General features: G+C 38.5%; 1 protein-coding gene across 1 annotated transcript in view; it reads right to left on the bottom strand.

Moving 5' to 3' along the window:
• DDX10 (DEAD-box helicase 10) overlaps nt 1-23,290 on the bottom strand; it is a 281,164-nt gene that overhangs the window by 223,057 nt on the left and 34,817 nt on the right. Inside the window, exons 10-13 of the mRNA XM_047879029.1 lie at nt 12,993-13,094; nt 11,499-11,586; nt 7,713-7,801; nt 4,436-4,898 (exon numbers count right to left, since the gene is read on the bottom strand). Coding sequence (XP_047734985.1) covers nt 4,436-4,898; nt 7,713-7,801; nt 11,499-11,586; nt 12,993-13,094 — 742 coding nt within the window. The remainder of the gene's footprint in view (nt 1-4,435; nt 4,899-7,712; nt 7,802-11,498; nt 11,587-12,992; nt 13,095-23,290) is intronic.

The raw sequence follows: 23,290 nt of genomic DNA, 5'->3' as shown, positions 1-23,290 counted from the left end.
CATTCATGCCCAGATCCAAACAGGCAAACGTACCAATTCTGTATTCCACGTGTCTGCACACAATGGGTAGCACAAAGAAATGTAACGTGCTATCAGTTATGCTGACATCACCCATTTAGATCAAGTAAACTAAATACAAATCATATGGTAGGCAACAGGACAGGAGAATGTGATTTGGCATCAGAGATAGGTTCTGAGTACTGACTCCACCACTGTAACTTTGGAAAAGTCATTTAAAAGGCTTTGTGAAATTTAAATATCATCATCTGCCTTTCCTGTTACGAGGACAAAATGAGAACTTGTAAGCATCTGGTATATGATAAAACACCAAATAAATTATTTTATCAATGACAATGATTATTAAACAAATCCCATGTCATCTGCAACCCAATGTGTCCCCTCCGATGCTCCAAGCTATAACTGATTCAACAAATCTCCTCCACTTTCCAAGGGGGCAAGAAAGGAAAGAAAGATAATCGGGACAAAGAACAGCCTGTGATAGAAGGAATGAAACCAGTTCTCTTACATGTCTGGTATGTTGTCCCTAACAGCAATTATGAAACAGGAGCAACAAAAAATATGTGAACAAAGACAACCGTGTCTGGAAAAAGTACTTAAGTCTCCCAAGGGGAATATAGCATTTATGTGTAAATAATAGTATTATTTCCATTGTGAGTATGGTTTGGTTGGTATTCTTTTATCAGGTCTATCCTTAAAATTAGGTAATAGAGGAAGAAAGCAGCCTGCAGTGAGTACAACTCAATACTAAAATATAACATGTAAGAACAAAGGCTAAAATAGAAACCTGACTGCAAATGCTGATGCAAAAATCACACGCAAAACAAAATGCCTTAAAAACAAGATGGAGAACCAGAAAGATGGTAACAATCTGAGAGCAAGTAAACATTGACTCTGAAAGCCTTAAGGCATATAACAAGTAAAGCTGGCAAGATTAGGTCGGGGGGGAGGCAGTAAGCCTTTCTATTTCAGCCAAAGAACCAGTAATTTCAACTGTAGCTGTATACAGCACTAGGGAATGTGCAGGAAGAAAGAGAAAAACATTCCTTTTCCAGCCTCTCAAAATCCTGCCGTCCCAAACTATTCCTCACGTTTGATGCATACGTCATACACTTCCAATTTATTTCATTTAAAAACATCCTGTAGGTATTTTAAAAATAGAACTTCCTATAGTACACCATGAAAATGTATTCTTAGGTTAGAACTTTACATCATTACTATTAGATACTTTTATTTACTACCTAAATTACAAAGCTTGGCCTACACAGGCATATAATTTAATGAGTAAAAAAAAGAAAGTTATTTATGCTCATGCTTATAGAAAATTAAACAATACCTTTTGAATCATTTTAAGCCAATCAGATAAATCATATTTTTAAAATCTTACATAGTTTCAAAATACAGGTTTCCAAAAATAAACCCCACAGGTATGAATTATATCTAATTCACAGCAAATAAAATTATCAAAGTGAAAGAATAAGAAATTCAGCACATCACTCATTCATTCATGGAACACCTTTGAAATTCAACAGGAGCTAGACACTGTACCAGGCCCTGAGTACATACTGGCCAGTAAGACATTGATTTCAAGGAATTCAGAATCCAGTAAGGAAGGGAGGCCAACACACAATTTTGTGTGACAGAAGATAATAGAAAAAGTTTAAAAACCCAAGAACACCAACGAATGTTTAAGGACTTTTGGAGACCAACAGAAAAGACCAGTATCACAGCACAGGAAAAGGAGTGAAAAAGACAAGCACAGAAATTATACAACTGAAATAAATGATGTTCAATAATAGAATAAAAAAAAGATAAACTCAAATGGTAAGACATTTCTCACTGTTTTTTTTTCAAAATAGTAAAAACGTGGTAGTATTCATTGTTAAAGTAAGTAAAGGGGCAATGGCATACAAGGCCAGGGTCAAGGGCTGTGACCTCTCTATAGGATAGTATGGCAAAATGTATCAAAAGTTTTTTAAATGTGTCACAGTCCCAAAGTCATTAGAAGAAAACAAGCCAATATCCCTCATAAACACAGAAACAAACATCCTTAACAAAATATTAGAAAGCAAAACCCTGCAATAGATAAAACACATCGTGACTAAGTGAAGGTTATCAAAGGAATTCAATGTTGGTTCAACATTAAAAAAATCAGTATGTTAACAGAACAAGTATATATTCACCTAATAGCTGGGGTGGGGGGAAGCACGTGACAAAATTTTCACCATCCATTTTGATAAACGCACTAAACCAGCCAGTAATGGAATGGAACTTTCCCACCCCGATAAAAGCATTTACACAAAACTTAAAGCTAACATCAGGTATAATCATAAAAGACTGAATGTTTTCCCTCCCACAGATGAGGAAAAGAACAACGATGGCCACTCTCACCAGTGCTATTCAACATAAAATATAATTAAGAAAATGAAATAAAAGGTACACAGATTGGAAAGAAGAAACGAAACCATCTTTATTCACAAACCCCATTACCATCTACAGAGAAAATCCCAAAGAATCCCCCAAAATAAAGCCACTAGAACTAATGGGTCAGTTTGGAATGACTAGCATACAAAAATACTGAAAACAAAGGATTAGAAATTTGTATTTTAACAGTATAATTTATAATAACATTGAAAACTATGAAATAAAGATGAATCTAACAAAAAAATGTGCAAGATAGACATGCTTAAAATCAAAAAACCACACTAAAACACAGTAAAAGCCTAAATAAATGGAAAATATGCTGTATTGCTGAATCAGACAACTCAAGATGTCAATTCTCCCCAAAGAGATTTAAACATTTCAATGAAATCTCAATGGAGATAACATAAGGGGTTTTTTTTGTACCAATTAACCAGCTGGTTCAAAAACTTATAAGAAAATACAGTGGCCCAAAAAGAACCAAAACAAAATTTTGTTTAAATATCAAGTGCGAAGACTTGTACTACCTAATTTGAGATTTACCATGAAGCTAATCAAGATGCGTATTACTGGCGAAAGGATGGCTAACAGAGACGAGAGTCAAAGAGACCTACGTATAACCCTGGACAAAGGGGACAAGGTTCCTGAATGGAGAAAGCACTATTTAACAAAGATACTGGTTCAACTAGACCCCAATTAAAAAAAAAAGAAAAGAAAAGAAAGAAAAGAACCTTAACCCTTCCCTCACACCATACACAAAAATTAAGCTAAAATAAACTTTAGCCCTAAATTTAAGCACTAAAACTATAAAACCTCCCAGGGAAACATAGGAGGAAATCTTTGTGGCCTTAGGTTAACCACAGATTTATCAGATACAACACAAAGTGTATCAATTCTATAACAAAGAGTAATAAATCACACTTCAAAAACCAGATCATTATCCACGCACTTAACCAAAAACATTAGAATACCTAGGCTCAATTTCCAGATATGCCAGCAACAAACAGTGCACATCACTATCTTACGGTCTCTGTCTCCCAGTTGTTTTTTCCCTTTACCTGTGTAATGAGACAGTACCTACCTCACAGGGTTATTCAAGGACCAAATGAGATAATGTTCAGAAAACACCAAATTATACGTTAAGTACTCAATAACGATGTTTGCTACCTTTCCAAGATTTTTATTTAGTTACTTAAACACCACCTGAGTTTCACAGTTCAAAATTTAGAATTTCCACTGTGAGTCTTAGAGTTTATTAAAAATTAGAGCTCAGCTTCAGTTTTTAATTCAGTTCACTTTAAAGAAATGATGAAGAATAAATGCATGCAAAATAAGAAGGGGACCAAGGAAGGGGAGGAGAAACACATTAACCGCGCACCTACAGACACTCCATAAAACAGATGCTTTATCTGAATTCTCTCTTTTATTTTTCCTAGCAGGTACCTATAGAGGAACAAAGGATCTACATGAAATTTTTAACAAACCTTCATAAGTGGCCTTTAAAAAGGAGTGCTGGCTTTCTATTTAAGACCCTGTGTTGATGCCCCAAAGCAAATGTCTCGTTACAAGTTAAATCCATGCTTAGGGAGATTAAATTGCTGTAAGGGATATTTGTAATGATTTAAATCAGAAAGTAGTATGTTAATAATCACAGTGAAGGATCGTCACGCTATAAACCATAGAACCCCATCACCTGCCTTCCTTACCGTTATAACCATGGCTCTGGCTACTTTTAAAACATGCCTCAGAAGAGCAGCAAATGAGATTAAATTCGTCAGCATTCTTAGAGTTCCCTAGGTTATGAACAAGGAGAATTCTCTGGCACTTATTCCATCTTTAAATATGGAGAAAGAGGGAGCCTTCACTTCAAAGAATGTCATTCTACAAATTTCTCCTAGTCCCTCCTGCCCCCGGAGTTCCCCCCAAAGGCCACAAGCAACACACAGTAAGAAGTGGTGGGAAATAACAGAAGACCATCCAGTGGGAATAAACTTACCTGTGGTGTTTTATTCTCTTTAAGGTCCAACCCAAACACATTGTGCCGCTTCACTGTAAAGAAATCAGCATCGTGTCCATCGTCCTCGTCCTCATCTCTGTCTAAGAACTGCCCAGGGGCTTCCTTGGACTCCCCAGTGCTAGGGACAGACTGAAGTGGAGACTCTTTTGCTTTTGCCAGTTTCTCTTCCATTTCTTCCTCATCTTCCTTCTCTTCTTCCTCTTCATCACTAATCCCCTTACCCGGTGTGTATTCTGTCTCTTCTGGTCTTTTCCCACCTTTCTGAAGGATGGACATTTTCTCATTGAAGTAGGCTCTAAATTCTTCTACTTCATCACTGGTGAGGGAGGGAGCCCTTGGCTCAATTTGTTTGTGATCTTGGCTCACCACCAATTCTTTGGGGGGTTGTTTCTGCATTTTCTGAAGAAATCTTACCCGAGGTGCCACAGCAAGACCAAGAGATCTTAAACATGAACAAACAAAAACAGTTATCTCAGCACACTGATGGTGTGCTTATGGTATTATGCAACAGTTTCTCAAGAGTGGAGATCTATTTTTGGAGTTTTTAAAAAAACACTCCTCTGAAATACAACTCAATCTTGACAGATTAGATGATCCAAAAGGCAAGCCAAAAAATACCAAATACCCATCAGAAAACACTGAAGATACCTCACTCTTCATTAAGAGGTTAACAAGGTATAACATAAAGAGCAGGAAACCAGAAACAAGGGAACAGGTCAAGTACTAAATCTGCCTATTTCCAATTTACTTCTTTCAGCCTCGGCTCCCTCAAATACAGGATATCGAAACCTACCAGGCCCACCTCACAGCTGTTGTAACAATCCGACTTGCTAACTATACGAAAACACTTTGTGAAATGTCAATACTAAACCTGAAAAAGACATGGTCAAGAAAGGACAAAACAGCTCTCTGCAAAGAACAAACTCAAATTACCACTGTCCTCTCCTCTTTTACTACGACATAATCACTTCTACAAAAATACATTTATTTATTTTTGAGAGAGAGAGTGAAGCAGAGCACGAGTAGGGGACGGGCAGAGAGAAAAGGAGACAAAGAATCCAAAAGAGGCTCCAGGCTCTGAGCAAGCATTCAGCACAGATCCCGACTCAGGGCTTGAACCCATGAACCGTGAGATCATGACCTGAGCCAAAGTCAGACACTTAACCGATTGAGCCACCCAAGCACCCCAAAAAGAAAGGATTTCTAAACGAGACCAAAAAAGAAAAGAAAAATTATTTTCTCCTTCTAAGATCAAGATTCACTTTATGATCAGCTAAGTTCCTACTCGCAGATGGGAAATAAACTCCTGAAACCGGGCCTGCTACAATAAACAGCTAACATGATGACACGGCTCCATTGCCTCTTTCCTATGAGACATGATTCAAGAAAACTCAGAGGTGCAGTGGGAAAGCACAGATTCAGAAATGGGACTGTTGATGTTCAAATCCTGACTGTCATCACCAGCTGTGTGATTGAAGGATGTTACTGAACCTCTATACCTCAGTTCTCGCATTTGTGAAACGGCATGATCAGTACTGATATCCTAGGGTTGTCGTAAGAGTGAAATGAGTTCACAGATCCAATGTACTTAACATACGGCCTGGCACACAGGCAGCCACTACTGAGCACCTCCCATTATTACTATTATGGAGACTACAGGGTGGGATCATAAACTCCTATCCATCAGAGCATTCTCTCAGTGTATTACAATTATAGTTGTGTGTCTTTCTCAGCTACTAAAACTTGGAGCCCTTTTAAGGTAAGAGTACGTACATCTATAATTTTTTACCATCTAGCACAATGAACTGTACATACTATTCAAAACATGTTTCTTTAGGAAAACAATTTCTAAAAACATTTATTATATCCTGCACACATAACACTGCTTTAGGTAACAAAGGGCTTCTAAAGGAATTTATAGATCAAGGAACTTGCACATCTAAACACCACCAAATTAAACTATACCAATAATTTAGGCTCAGAAGTTAACTTTCTGCCTTCCTTAGACATCACCAGTAAAAAGCAAAGGTTGTCAACTGGGAACAGATGAGATTTACTGGTTTTTGTAGCAACAAAATGTCACATTAATATGACCCTGCAGTGTCAGAGCCCTGTGCCTCTCCTGTTTACTAATATCTCAGCTAAGTCAATCAGAAAACCACGACAGAACTTTTTCATGGAATACTAAAAGGGAGCTAATAACTTAAACCAAGAATCATATTCAGAAAAGGTGAAATTAGTAACTGCTACATAAACAGCTCAGTGACAAAAACATGTTATATCCATGGTGTGCAGTTTTCCATCAATTACGTACACAGAGAGTCAGGAGCCTCATGCTGTTATCTAGCAATTTCAATCATTCTAAAATGTTACAACTGACAAATTACCTATTATACTGAACTCACAATCTAATGTGAAGAGCAGAAAACAGCAACTCTCCCAGATACAAGTTTTTATCAGACTCCATTTAAAGGTAAAGACATTCAAATTCCTGGAGAGCAAGGCAAATACACAGACCTTGCCTTGAAAATACATGTGTCATCACTGACTAGGAATTTTATGCTGATATTTAACCTATGATTAACCTCAAGGGTGCTTTATAGAATTCTGTCAATGTTTTTCCCACAGGTAGAACCCCACTGAAAAAATGAGCATTCCTCCTTTATAGCTGAAAAGGTTAGGAAAAAAGTCCTTCAAATACTGAGCCAAAACAAACCAACAGTTCCTTTTTTATGTAATAGTAACCTCAGTTACTAAACGAGGATATTTTGCCATGGTAACTGTGAGTACCTATAAGAAACACCAAGACACAAAGAACACTCAGGCAATAAGCAAGCAGTTATAGGGATCAATCTAAAATAAAGGAAGAATTGACAAGGAGACTTGTGTCAAAAGCATAAAAAAGAATGGTCTATGGTGTTCCAAGCCAGCCCAAAGACAAGAGGACTACAGACATTTAAAGATTTCAAACAGCGCTTACCAATTGTTCTCTACCTCCTTTAAGATGAAACTACAGGAAACTGCCAGTGAAACTTTCAGAAATTTTCACTTACAAGTAAGAAACTTCTTTAAACAACAAGAACTAGACACTCACCTAGATTTCTAGTTTACATAATCTTTTTCTCTGCAGATCTTTAACAGATTCTCTTAAGTTAAGGCAGAGCAGTTTCAATGAGGACTCTCAGAGAACCAGGTTGCAGACAAATGACCTCTACCTCTGAGGATTCACAACTTAAAGTGTAATATGAATACTTACAGGGCATATTCAGGTATAGGTAACTTGCTCACATCAAATATTTCTTTATCCTTCATCAGATACACTGAGCGTATATAGGAGACAAAACACTGTAAAAATAAGAGGTTTACATGTATCACATACAATAGTCAGAAACGGAAAATAAATTTAAACTCAGATAAAAGAAAATTAACCAAAGGGATAAATTCAACAGTAGTGAAATATCTTAAAAATAAGTGAGCATATAGGGGCACCTGGGTGGTTCAGTCAGTTGGGCAGATGACTTCGGCTCATGGTTCTGGGCTTGAGCCCCATGCCAGGCTCTGTACTGACAGCTCAGAGCCTGGAGCCTGCTTCGGATTCTGTGTCTCACTCTCTCTCTGCACCCCCCTCCTCCCCACCCCCACCCCCTCCCCCCCGCTCACTCTCTGTCTCTCTCTTTCTCTCTTAAAAATAAACATTAAAATAAAAAATTTTAATAATAAAATAAGTGAGCATATCTCCATTCTACATTTTAAAAAAACTACCTTTTTGTAACTGTAATATTAGATAAGACTTCAAATTTGGTTTCATCAAGCCAACTCAACATAGAATATCACCTTCTCAGAAAGCTATTCTACAAGTTAGTATCAGTCCATTGCAGTATAGTCTAACAGGGGGAAAAAGTAGGATATATAATGATACAGATGACAATCTGAGCTCCTTATCTTACTAGCTGCTCAAACCTCTTGTATCTCTGTCAGTTTCCTCATCTATCAGAGATCATAACACCTTCTATTTAAAATGTTATGAGAGGGGCGCCTGGGTGGCGCAGTCGGTTAAGCGTCCGACTTCAGCCAGGTCAAGATCTCGCGGTCTGTGAGTTCGAGCCCCACGTCAGGCTCTGGGCTGATGGCTCAGAGCCTGGAGCCTGTTTCCGATTCTGTGTCTCCCGATTCTGTGTCTGAGCATGACCCTCCCCCGTTCATGCTCTGTCTCTCTCTGTCCCCAAAAAAAAAATAAAATAAAACGTTGAAAAAAAAAATTTTTTTTTAAATAAAATGTTATGAGAAATTAACCAAGAAAATGGATCTAGAGTACCAGGGTGTATCTTCTGGAATATAGTAAGTACCAATAAATACTAGCTATTAGTAATAATTATTTTAGTTATTGGTTAAAGGTATTTATTTATTTAGTTAAAGGTATTCTTTATTTATTTATTCTTAGAAAAGAATACCTTTTCTAACATAATAAAATGTTACTGTATTTAAATGAAGCTTAATAAAATCATGACATGAAGTTTACTCCTAAAGCCTTCCCTTTTACATTATCACTTCAAGTAATTTGTCATCATGAACTTGTGTTATTTTTCTTTGGTGTTTGTTTATAAAGAAAAAAGGTATCTGTATACCAAGAACTCTATAAACCAAAATTTAAACATGATCCTGATCCTTTATCAGTCTGTAACACAGTCAGGCAACAAAGATGATGAAACACATCTATGCAAGCATTTCTTATTTTAAAATTTTTATAAGTCCATTTAATTCCCATTTCAATATTTCCTGAACTTCATATTTGTTATAAATTTATACTAATCCTTTCTTCAAACCATTTTCCCTGTCTCCAGAGGCATGAAAAACAATGAATGGCTCCAGTTCAAGGATAATTTTTCCCCTACAATTGTTCACACACACAAAAAAATCACCCCTGTTGCCTATCGTTTTTGTTCTCTCCAGATTATAATCAAAGGCTAGAAAATCACTTCTATGAAACTAGATAGCTTGCTGCTGCTGGCAATATAGTTAGCCATTCTGCTAAACCATGCGTGACACCCAATAAATCACATCATTTATTTCAATGTGCATTCTATAATCTTTGTTCTGGAAGGCTCATTTGTTGTATGCACAAACTAGTGAAACATCCTTCCATTGTTCTTTATTTCCTGATTCATAATTGAATGACCTCTTAGGTATGCAGTAAGTTATGACATCTCAGAATTCATGTATAATAGTTTTAAATGTGCATACTATTTCCAAACTTTCTAAAAGATTTAAACAATGTCTGCTAGATGATATCTGCACACACAAATGTTTGCATACCCAAAAATTAAAGGAAAAAAAATTTCCCCTTTAAAGGTCTTTTTCATTAGATTTCAGGTGAAGTGAGACTATAGAAATCCAACTTGGCACAGTTCAGTATTTGGTTTTCTTATAATCCTCCTGATGTATCATGGAATTTCTGAAGAAAGTCAAATGTGGATATCAGTCTCAGGTCTGCTACTTAACAGCTTATGTGATCCTAGACAATTTTTTTTTAATTTTTTTTTTTATGTTTATTCATTTTTGAAAGACAGAGAAAGAGTACAAGCAGGGGTGGGGCGGAGAGAGAGGGGGACACAGAATCTGAAACAGGATCCAGGCTCTGAGCTGACAGCATAGAGCCCAACATGGGGCTTGAACTCACGAACCGCGAGATCATGACCTGAGCCGAAGTCGGACGTTCAACCAACTGAGTCACCCAGGCACCCCGATCCTGGACAATTTTTAATTTTCTCCATCTACTATTTACTCCTGTGTAAAGTCACATCAGTGTTGCCTCCCTCCTGGGTTGTTGGGAAGATGAAGAAAGAACACGTATCAAACTGCCATGTAACAAAGTCACATCATGACTAAGCACTTGACACAAAGTAAGCATTTAAATTCCAGCTTTCATCACTCACAGTATTTTAAGCAGAGTGAGGCTAACTTGATAAAATATAACAGAAGTTAATTTTTAACCAGAAACGTAAAATCTGCTCTTTAAATAAAACTTCTTTCCCGAGAATATCCAGTTTCAAAACCATAACGTAAAAGCCTTACTACTGACTATTTCTCTGCTCAGGCTCCTTATCCACTTAGGATGCTCTTTCCACATCTCTTATTTCCTTCCTCTCATTTCATCTCTCTGCTGACACAGAATCCAACCTCCGAATCCTGACACTCTTAACTCACTGCTGATATGTTATGGGAGATGCAGAGAGAGAGATAATATGTAGATCTGGTAACCTCCATGTACATAAGAGAGTGGCGAAAAGGATGAGCTTTGTAACAGGGATTCAAATATTTGTCCGTTTAGAGACTAGGAAGCTGTTAGCACAACACAAAATTACTTCCCTTCTTCCTTTTCTAAAGCATCTACTGCTAGGCACTCTAGGAACTGAAAAGTAAGTTTAACTGAAAGTGGTAATTCTTTGTATCTGCTAATCAAGAGGATTAGCAAGTAAAAAAAAAGTAATTTGGGAACATTAAGTCATATTTATAGATTAAAATTTCATTCTTAAAGAGGATTCAGTAAAAGTGCTATGCTTTCTAGAAATTTAAGCTAATATAAGAAATTACAATAAGCTTGCTGAAGAAGCACAAAGCTGACATTTTCCCAGTTTGTTCTAAGAAATACATAATCACTTTTTTTTAGTTTTTTAAAAATGTTAATTTATTTATTTTGAGAGAAAAAGAGAGAGTGTGAGCAAGGGAGGGGCAAAGAGAGAGAGAGAATCCCAAGCAGGCTCCATGCCACCAGCGCAGAACCCAATGTGGGGATCAGTCCTAAAAACCGTGAGATCATGACCTGAACCAAAACCAAGAGGTGGACGTTTAACCGACTGAGCCACCCGGATGCTTCGAGGTACAGAGTCTTTTTAAAAGTTAAAGAATGTTCTGGTTATCTGTGAACTGCACCACTTGACTACCTGAAGCATAACCATGAAACGTAAAGTAGTAGAAAATGATGAATTCTAACTTTATTATATGCTCCATTCCAACTAAGGTATCCAATTTACCAACGACTTACCCTTTGAGCTCTTTCTTTTAAATCTTGATCTTGTGCTAAAAATGATTCCAATTTTTTCTGGACGTCTATAAGTTTTTCTGGATTAATTCTTTGTAACAAAAAAATACAGGTTAAACTTAGACATCTCAATTTTAGAAACTGAAAACAGTATATAGCATTTTCCTATCTTCCTAAGTATTTTTATAATTTTTTTTTCAACGTTTATTTATTTTTGGGACAGAGAGAGACAGAGCATGAACAGGCGAAGGGCAGAGAGAGAGGGAGACACAGAATCGGAAACAGGCTCCAGGCTCTGAGCCATCAGCCCAGAGCCCGACGCGGGGCTCGAACTCACGGACCGTGAGATCGTGACCTGGCTGAAGTCGGACGCTTAACCGACTGCGCCACCCAGGCGCCCCGACTTCCTCAGTATTTTTAAACCTATAACATTATTTCTCATCTAGGAGCCAGGTTAGACTGAAATTACACTAGACGTAAACCTGACTCTCAGGTATTCTGCATAATGCAGGGGGGAAAAAAGATCAAGATCAGAAATCATCTCTAAATGCCCCATGCTAAGTGAAAGATACTAAGGTTAACATTCAATTATCACTGGTTGCTTCTTAGGTCCGTAATGTTAGAAAATACTCTAACAGGAGATCTGTCCATGCAATAGAATAAATGAAAGTTAATGTCATTGTTGTAAGTACTTCCATTTTCAGCCAAATATCATAAAGCCAATTTCAAATAATAAGCAAGGAGCCAAAAGATATAAATAATGGTCTCCTTATCTGGAAATCAGGCACAATGTAACAGAATTGCTACTTAACTCCACCAAGGGAAGCTACAGGAAAGAATGAAATTCTTACAAGGGTCTATGTTTCACAAAATAAATCCCACTTTTTTCCCTGATTATAAACCGAACCACTCTGCTCCTGCAAAGCTGGAGTAGTAGTAGATGGGGGTGGACGAGGTGGTTTTTACTTTAATTATAAAATCATATATAAAATTAAAGACACAAAAGGTAGAAAACTTTCACTTAGCCTCAACAATTTCAACTCAGTCTTGTTCCATCGAACCCTTACCCAACCCACCTGCCCCACTTCCCATCTAAACACCCTCCAAATCTTCCCTCCAAGTAAAGCCAGGATGTTTCAAGGACCCCAGTGCAGATGAAACTCCGATCCTGATCAAATCTGCTGACAATCTGAGTATCTTCAATGGACAGCAGAGTCCTCTGAAAAGGACATACAACCCTACAAATTTTATCCAACATGTATAATCTTTTCAACAATCAATGCCTGCTGAAGCTAACAAGTTCTCCACTTCATCTTATTTTCTGCATTAATAGTCTTCCAGGAAACGTGTTTAGAAGAACACTAGCAAACAAAAAAAGTCACAAAGCAGACAGTGGAAGACGAGAGGGAGGAGGGAATGAAGTGTACATAACTCAGCATGATGATTCTGCACCTCCGTTCTCCCAACGGTAACTTCAACACACCCAGCAGTTCTTACCTGATTTCCTTCACAGGCACTTTCTTCTGGAGAAGCTGCTGCACCATCCCTTTTTCTTCGGAGGGAAGTAAAATTAATAAAGCTTCACCATCCTCTTTGTACCTAAACAAACAAACAATCTCTTCCACATCAGTGCAGTCTGCATTTTACATTTCAACAGTCTGACAAATAGGTAACAAAGAAGCAAGTTCACCTAATTAGTAAATATTAGGAATGCCATTTTGTTCACTTCTGTGACGACAGACAACGAGGGCTCTGAGCATCTTTTTCAACATTCCACTACTAGTTACAATTCCAAGTGACTTTTAGGCTATACCAAGGTAGGAGAGCCAGATCCTAAGAAACAAATCAATTAAAAGGAATTTCTTAAATAGATCTCTGTAGCAATTTCTCATTTAAGCCACGAGAGTATTAGGTTACAGTTAGTCATGTAAGAACATGGCACCCACTGTATTAAGGAATCAAATCATCTTTCTGGGGATTTTATACCTTGGGAATAGCACGGTTTTCAGAAAACAGTGCTGTAGTTTTAAGAAATGGATCTCTGCTCAAGTGAAAAGCTATCCTCCAATCCATTCTCTTCCCTCACCTAGTAAAATTCTTATTTCATGCTGTATCACCAGAAATTTCGACGTTACTGGGCCACAATTCACCCACAGCTACTAAACCTCTTGTGCTACTTGCATACAGACTCCCCTATAACTCGGGGTCAGCCATGACGTGCAAGCAGTAAGACAAAACAGAACTGGATATTCGTAGAATGTTTTTTAAAGACACAAAATGAAAAATATTCTCATCAAAGCACTCTATTCAAGGTTCATGCTATAAAATGTGAGGAGCAACTTTTTATAGTTAAAACCAAATAAATTATTTAGTGAGAAACTTTGTGCCAGGCCTAAACTGTGAAGAACACAAAGAAACAGAAGAGTATTTCTGTCTTCAGTGGTCAAACAATCTAGCTGACTAGAAAACACAAACACACACAAAATCAAGACAACATCCCCAAGAAGGTAACATTACTAAATGTCAAAGGACGACCAGGGGCAATAAATGGCAAAAACTCAGAAGAGGAAAAAGACAACTCAGAGTGGCAGGGCCAGGTAGAATTTGAGGAGGACCTTGAAGGTGAACAGAAAGGGAAAAGATAGGGTCTTCCAAAGCGGGAGAATGGCATGAACTAAGGAGTGGAAACCAGATAACATAGGGCAAACTTAGCTAACTTAAGATAGGAGAAACCCAACCGAACCAGGGTAACCAAGTGGACAGCAGGGAGGATTGCCAGAAGGGTACATCAGAGTCTGGTTCTGGAGAACTCTGGATGGCTGTGTATAGAGAGACAGAATACCACTGTACACAATTTTATCAATGAACGCTGGAGGGAAAAATTGTGTTGACTTACTCTATGTACGATAAAGATGGAAGGGCAATTTCACCTCATGCTGATTTTAAAACTCTACTCCAACAAGCAAGGTGAAATTCCAGGGTAATATCTTTATAGAAATATCTACATATATGTATACACCTTTATGAGTACACACACAGAAAAGTAGGAAATAAAACATATCCAAAGTGCTAAAATTTATCTTTAACTCATATATTAAAAAAAAAAATTTAAGGGGCCACTAAATGCCAGGCACTAAAACTGACATAGTTGTGGCTGTTACAGAGCTTACAGACTATTAGGGACAGATTCCAAAACATCAAATAACAATAAAGTGGTAGGAGTGTTAGTAAGTGTACAGGAAGCTATAAAACCGTAACAGAGAACTCCACTGAATGCTGTCTCAGTGTCAAGAAAACTGCCCTGGGCAAATGGCGTCTAAGAGCAGAGATCCAAAAAATTAGCAATTAGTCAAACATTAAGGGAGAAGCCAGTTTTCCAGGGAGAAAAGGCAGCATCTGACGAGAGTCCAGTGGATAGTTTTGTCTTCTTCAGGCTGATTAGCTTTTTCTAGGGTTTCTAATGCATGGGTGTTTAACAGGAGATAGAGTAAAGCTTTTAGTGTTTCATAAATGAGAAACTAGTACCAAATACCTTCCTCACTGTATTTCAACACCTACTACGATTCAAAATGTTTCAACATCATTTATTATGAAAAAACATGAAAAAGCATTCCCTAAAGCAGTACTGGATTAAACCATCTGTGAAGGCAGAAATCACTATTATATGAAGTAGTGAGGCAAAACCCAGAGCAAACAAGGTATCTGAGAGACATCTCAACTTCTGAAGCTCCAAGATCTCACCAACAACAGGTTAAAGGCAAAGGGGACAGATATCGGTTAATAATGACTACCGTGCTGTGCACTATATCAAAATGCCCTCAAGGTAGCCAAACTCTTGAGATGAGGTCAATTATATTCAGAAGTAAGAAAGCTTATCTCATGTGGCCCAGAGAGGAACAATTAGGAAGAAGGGAGATGGGTATGGGTGGCTTAAAGGGTAATCGATCTCTTTAACATTCTATATCCAAATTCAGAGATGGAGAGAGAAAATAAACATGCCACCAGGCCTACATAATGTGCGCCAGAACAGGGGCAAAGGGGTTAACAGAAATCTCTAAGGTATCAAAACAGCATTCCCTGAAGCCCTTGGATCTTCAGATGGATGAATAAACAAGAATAATAAGCCTAATCATTATACTTAATCATTATACCATTCAGGTACCCAAGAATAATCTGGAAGAATAGATCAGGATTCAAGTCACACATGGGCCATATCCAAACCTTTTACAACTATAGCCAACAGACACATAGATCTGCACAAGGTTAAGACAGAGTACAACACTGGAATTTAGAAGAACAAAATTCCCAAAGGAAAATGGAAAAAAATGTCCAAAGTCGAACCCCATAAGGCAAGCATCTACAGAAAAGATCATAACTGGCCACTTTACCTATTGAACATCACACACATCTTTTCCCTAAAACAACATACAGAAAGCACAAATTATCTCCTACACACCAACACCCAAGAATTTCCAGTAAGCTTTCATTTTAAAAATAAATACACACTTGAAAAGAAGGCAGAAGCACATTTTTTTTCTTTCAAATGCTTACACGGATAGTCTATTTACCCATGAGCTAGCTTTTTATATTTCAAAAGCAATATCCAAGGACTGAGGCTTAGTATATATATAAAGAGAAATAAACGTTCTTCACAAGATCTACATTTTGGAATTCCATAATACACAGGTTATTATAAGAAACATTGTAGGCACCAAATAAAAGCCCTGCAACTGAAACACAACAACAACAAAAATCTCATTTTCACCATCTGTAGTAGTACGTTACATTTACGTAGCCCTTTAGAATTTAGGAAGAACTTCATTTTACATTAATTTGCCCATCTTTTTTACACAAGCAATTGGTAGACAAGGCAAATATCTGGGAAGACCAAGAAATTATCCAAAAACACCCACAAAAAAACAGAAATACTAAACAAAAACAAAAATCTCCAGCTAATCATTGCATATCAGAGGCTTTAAACTTGCAGTTCATTACCTCTATCAGCTATACAGACCCCTAATAGGTTGGTCACAATTGTCTGCCTTCACATGCTACATACAGCTCACTGGCGCTTCTAGCTCAACGTGGGAGACCCAGACCACTGACTTCTGGGTCCCACTGGTAATTTTAACCTCAAAACAAACTGACCAAAGGAAGGAGGAAAAGCCCTGCTGTTCTGGCACTAATTTGCGTGCCACCCAGTAACCACTAGTCCTCAGCTATTCCAATGCCTTCTCCCCAACACGTAAACTCCATTCTAGCTAACACTTTAAGTGTCCCTTAAATTTTGCCCGTTCAGCAAGATCTGCCAGGGCTCACAACTGCCTGGCCATTCTCAGTTCTCCCGGTCTGGTTCTCCAAGTTACAGAGCAGGGTGTAAGAGATTCTATTTAGAATAATTCCCTTTTTGTAATTTTAAAAATATATATACAACATACATGAAAATTTCTCTAGGTGGTATGATGTAGCTGGTAGGTTCTGCCCATGTCTAGAATCTATATAGTGAGGGGTGCCTGGGTGGCTCAGTCAGTTAAGCGTCCAACTTTGGCTCAGGTCAGAGCCCTACATCAGGCTTCATGCTGACAGCTCAGAGCCTCGAACCTGCTTCAGATTCTGTGTCTCCCTCTCTCTCTGCCCCTCCCACTCTCTTCCTCTCTCTCTCAAAATAAAACATTAAAAAAGATAGAATCTATATAGTGAATAAGCACTATTTTTATAACAAAAGTCCTTATGAAGTAAAAAATGAAAACATGTGCTTTCAAAATTTACATCTTTGTGTCATTCTTACTTCATTTAACACATCTTAGTACTATTAATATTAGGGTACTTCCTTACCTCAATTAGTAAATTTGAGGACATATATGAATGCATGTTCCATACCTACCATACATTTGTACCTAAAAGCTGCTCACCAAATATCTGATGAGTAAACAGATGCAAAAAACCACCAGAAGTTGTGTAAGCAGATAGAACACTGGATTTAGAGTCTAAAGAACTGAATTCAAGCCCTAGCTGTACTATTCATTAGTTTTATAACCCTGGACAATGAGTCATTTTATCACCATATATTATATTCTTATTTATAAATTATATACTTTTTTTAAAAATTTATTAAATGTTTATTTTTGAGAGAGAGAGAGAAAGACAGTGTGCACGGCATAGAGGGGGCAGACAGAAGATCCAAAGTGGGCTCTTCACTGACAGCGGAGAGCCTGATGTGGGGCTCAAACTCACGAACCGCAAGATCATGACCTGAGCCAGAGTCGGACACTTAACCACCTGAGCCACTTAGATGATGAATGAGATGATTCAGGTTCCTTCAGAACCTAAAGTTCTATACCTGTGATTCTTTTTTTTTTTATTTTTTTTTTTTAATTTTTTTTTTCAACATTTATTTATTTTTGGGACAGAGAGAGACAGAGCATGAACGGGGGAGGGTCAGAGAGAGAGGGAGACACAGAATCGGAAACAGGCTCCAGGCTCCGAGCCATCAGCCCAGAGCCTGACGCGGGGCTCGAACTCACGGGCCGCGAGATCGTGACCTGGCTGAAGTCGGACGCTTAACCGACTGCGCCACCCAGGCGCCCCTATACCTGTGATTCTTAACATACTAGTCTTTGTTCACAATAGAAGTATCATCAAGAGATAGAGAAAGAGAGACAACTGTTGGCCACACTCTGCTATTCCACAGCCCTTCTTTTCCCTCCTCCCTGCATCTCCTTCTGTCCTCCTACACCTTAGCCTCACCAGTGGCAACCAGCCCCAAGAGCACCTGTCACTGAGGTTCAACAGGGCATCAGCCAAGCAGATGCATACAGACAGGCCACAGGAATCACACTTAAGCATTCTGTTCCTCCTGCACAGTGTGGTACAGAGGAGAGCTTATTCCAGGAAAAGAGGTATCTCTGACTCACAGAATCCTATCTAAAGATTCTACACTAGATTTAAAAGAGAAAAGGACAGACCGGGAAATATTCTGGGTAAAATAAAGTCATCTGCAGCATAAGATTTTGGAAATACAAACAGGTACACCATAATAGGCTCAACAGTTTGACAAAGTTCATAAAAATTAAAAAAAAAAAAAACCAAGTTGGCTAATATGTGTTGCACGGAAAGCTTCTAGCAAACTGAGTAAGAACAAGGATTTAGGGAGTTCACACAGAAAAGGCAGAAATCATTAGACTCTATCAACTCTGTCCCCAGAACTTAAAAACAAGACTAAGTTTTAATACATTAAAAACAAGAAGAAAACACATAAAAGTGGTACCTAAAAACTATACTACCTGAAATCACTTTCTGGAAACTACTGAAAGAGATGATTAATGCCAGGAGAAGAAACTGAGGCTTAAAGAGATTAAGAACTGATCAAAAGGTACAAAGCCAGCAGGTGACAGAGCTAGATCCAAACCTAAATTTCTTGACTTTCCAGGATAGTGTTGATCAACTATGGGATATCTGCCTCTAATAATCCAAATAAAGAAGGAAAGTGCATATATTTTTAGTTGGCCTTCATGATCACAAATGACAGCAAGTTTAAATAAGGATACCTACCCTCCTTCTCCAAGCACCTGGCTTTCTCGCCTTATGGAAACCCTGCCTGGGAGCAGCAGCCACTAGATTTCACTAACTGAAAACATCTGCTTTGGGGCACACTGGCAAGAACAGAAGCTGCAGGGTCAGAGAGACCTGAGGACACATCTCAGTCCTGGTATTTCCCAAGGGATCTTAGACACATTTTACCTCGCAAGCCTGAGAAGTCATTTCCTGACAAAAAGGCCTCGCCCACCAGGCTGGTATAAAGACTGACTGAGCTCTTCCATCTGTTCACTCAACAGAGACCTGAGAGTCACCAAGTAAACGGTTAGGTCACAACCCGCTCGCTCCCTGTGGGAATGAGAGGGAAGGACACGGAGACTCCTCCAGCTGAAAAAAAGTGACACGGTCAAATCTCCTCATAAACAGACTAACGACAGGCCTCCAGGGAAACAAACACACCGCATGCCAGCATGGGAGCCCTCATGCAGGAGATGCTAAATAACAGATGTACCAGGTTTGTCTGAAGTCTGTGGATTCAAGCGGCAGGCCTCTGCAGTCAGCCATGTGAGTGAGCCTAGCGGTGGCCCAACGGGGAAAGTGATAAACGGCACGCATGGCTTAGTGACTGCGAGGTCAGTCTTGGCCAGAGCCTAGCCTGAGGTGACGAGAATGGCCCTGTGGAGCTACAGCGGGGTTCCCAGACCTCTTCCTGCCTCTCACATTCCTTGCCATTACCGTCCTTTATCTTTCAAACTGTCAGGAGAGCTTGCTTTCAGGTGTGGTAGGCAGCTCCTAAAACGGCTCCCAAAAATCGGGACCTTCTGGCATCCACAGCCTTGTGGTCCTCCCCACACAGAATAAGGCTGATCTGTACGACCACTAGGATGCTACGGTAAGATGGAGTTTGGGTTCCAAGTTCTAAGTCACAAAAGACACCGCTGCTGCCACCTTACTCCCTCTTACTCTCTCTCGTGCTCTGAGAAAGCCAACCAACTGCTCTGTTATGAAAAGTCTCAAGAAAAGAAAAAAGGTGTGGAAGGAACTGAGAGGCACCTCTGACCAACAAGCAGATGAATGGGCTTGGAAGGGGATCCAGCCCCAGCGGAGCCTTCAAGGACCGCATGACACCATGACCACAGACCTGGGCTCCAGACCTGCAAGGATGCGGATGAGAAGTCAGAGAACCCGAACGAGCCACCCCTGCATTTCCGATCCACGGAAACCAGGAGAGAACATCTAGTTCTCGCTTTTAGACACTGAGTTGTGGGATAATCTGTTATACTGCAAGAGATAATTAATTTTAGGGAAGCTCTGATTCATGAGTCTGATTTGAGAAAGTCACTGTGTTATCTCAGCTGTCTACTCTGTGCCAAGGCCTGTTCTAAGCACTCAGGGTATATCAATTAAGAAGACATATTTCCCTAGTCTTTATGGAGCCTACATTCTAGTGAAGAGAAAGAGATTCACTGTAATAAGGAAATGCTCTACTATCCATGAAGGTATTAAGTGCTATGGGGAAAAAAGAAAATACAGATTGAGGTTAGGAAGAGTAGTTGGGGCAGGTTAAGAAAGACAGTCATGCAGACACTTGAGTAAAAACCATTCCAGCAAAAGAAACAGTAACGTAAAGGCCTTGGGGGTGGGGGGCTGGGGGAGGCGGGGGGAACATGGTCGGCCATGGTCGGCATAAAGGAGAAACAGTCTGACCATTATGGAATACAGGGACAAGCAGGGAATAGAAAGTAAAGTTGGAGGGGACTGAATAATATCAGGTCATTGGCTTTTATTCTGAGTGAACAGGAAGCCCTGAGAGGACTGACATCATCTGACTTGTGTTTAAAAGGATCACTCTGCCTGCTGTGCTGAGAAGCGACAGCAGGAGGGCAAGGGGGAAGAGCCTGGAACTAGCCCACAACTGAGAAGGCTCAGTCCTCTTACCTACCTCTGTAACTATTTTGGCCCTACACTACCCCAGCTCATTGCTTCTTGATACAAAATAAAAAATTGGTTTTTCCCTTTAAAAAAAAAAAAAAAAAAAAAAAACTTTAAATTCTAAATAGTAGCAGACCAAGGCAGACGGTCATGTAAAGAAACAAAGCAGCACCAGTACATCCAGAAGAAACAGGCTAAATTTAGGATCTTACCAAGTCTTAGCTTTAAAGAAGCACAAATTTTCACTAGCAAAAGATTCCTCTTATCTCATTCCTAAGATATTCAGAGTAAGCTTCAGTAAATTAATGCTCATGGAAATTGTCTTTTCACTCTTATTATTTCAATTTACAAAACAATTAAGGATACTTTTTAAAAAATCTATTATCTCAAAGTACCAGTATTTTCCACAAACCATAAACTCTTCAAAGTTATCACAGCAAAAATTTTAACTACTTTGCATCCTCTTTGCTGCTGTTGATCTACAGGGCAGCCATCAGTGTGCAATGCAAAGAACTGGCCTCTGCTACCCCCTAGTGGAATGTCACACTGCTGTCTAAATCACTCACAAAGTCTGAGAGCCACAAAATGCAGCCAGGCAAGACTCAGCTGGAATATAATTATATATTATATTTTGTTATATATTTTATATTATATACATACACACACTCTCTCTGATATATAACTCACCTTTTGTTTTAAAGTAAGCTCGTCACAGTGGGGGGTTTGAACTCACAATCTAGAGATCAAGAGTCTCATGCTTCCAGGCACCTGGACTCTCACTTTTTATATTTAAACTCCCAAATGTTTACATATGAACAGTTACATATAACTCACATCTTCCATCCACAGACTCCTACCCCCCAAATAAAAACATTCAAAAAAAAAACAAAAAAAGAGGAGTATCCTATGTATACCTACTTACTCTCCATTCCCCAATTTTTTATTTTCAAATGGGCATTTTCCTAAGAAAATGGAAGAGCCTGGTTTTTTGAGTACCCAAAACTGCAAGCCCTAAAAACAATCATTTTTAAGTAATGCACCACAGAATACAGCTTGATAAAATTATATTCCTATTCCTTGCCTTCCCTGTCTCTAAAGGAGATCATTTTGTTAAAAGAGATGTGGATGGTTAAAGAAAATAGACAAAAATTTTCCCAATACTAAGGATCATGAGAATTTTAAGTGAATAATACATTAAAACAAAGTACTCCAAGACAAATGCCTAAATCACTATTTTCACTTAGCTAAAACACTTCAAAAGGAAAAAAAAGACTCCCCAAACCTTAGCTGTTCTGCCACAAAGCACTGAATTCATTTTTCCATATTCATATATTATAGCTCACTTCCACAAGTAACCACTATCTGGCAACCCAGTTTTAATTACAGCATAAACACAGGATTTTAATTAGTTTCAAATTCTAATTTAGCCTTTATTCAATTCGATTATTCAGTCTCGTGGCCCAAGAAACTTTCTAATTATCTGTAAGTCCATTAATGGCAACTTTTAAACTACAATTTCATTATTTTTTTTATTAAACTGCCCAAGAAAAAATAAGTATTGCGTATCCTAAACATTTCCACTGACTACTCATCTAAAAGAGTCAATTCAAAACATTTTTAATTGGTTATGAGGGATCAAACAGACTTGTATTTTAAAAATTAATGACATTAGAAATTGCATTACAACAGTTTTTCAAATTAGTATTTTCTTTTCAAATACAATCATGATGTTGTTGTAGCTCCTTTTCATCTCCAGTCATTAGGACCAACTTTATGTTCACCCTGGCATGTTCAGCTACAGAAGATTTTTAACAACCTCTCTGGGAACGAAAAACCCCGAAATATTCCTCTTCGGTGAACTGTTTTCTGATGCAATGAGATGTCCAATCATCTTCATTAAGGAAGAATAATTTTAAAATACTATTTATAAGTGTTCCATAAAGAAATCCGTTTCCCCTGTCTATGTCAACACCAAATGGCACAACTAACACTAACACGCCTGTGTGCGAGGCTACATCCCACTTTCTCTAAAATGGAAAATGTGTGCATGGGTACATGTACAAACTCATACATGCCTCACGTTTACTGAGAAGAGTTAAACAGCAGAAGAATTCTCATTCCGCCAACCACTACTACTTACGACTTCTGAACATCTCCCTGTGAAAGATAACCCAAACATGTACCCGACACAAAGATCACTGACACCACCACCCATCTTCCTATAAAATGGAAAACAAGCCTGCTCATCTACCCAGGTCCTTTTTCCTTAGACCCCATTAGAAACCAAAAGGTAACCACTTTACAGGCAAGTTTGTCTAAAAGCACCA

The sequence above is a fragment of the Prionailurus viverrinus genome, chromosome D1, assembly GCF_022837055.1.
Source record: "Prionailurus viverrinus isolate Anna chromosome D1, UM_Priviv_1.0, whole genome shotgun sequence".
NCBI lineage: Eukaryota > Metazoa > Chordata > Mammalia > Carnivora > Felidae > Prionailurus > Prionailurus viverrinus.
This window is presented reverse-complemented; position numbering and strand designations above follow the sequence as displayed.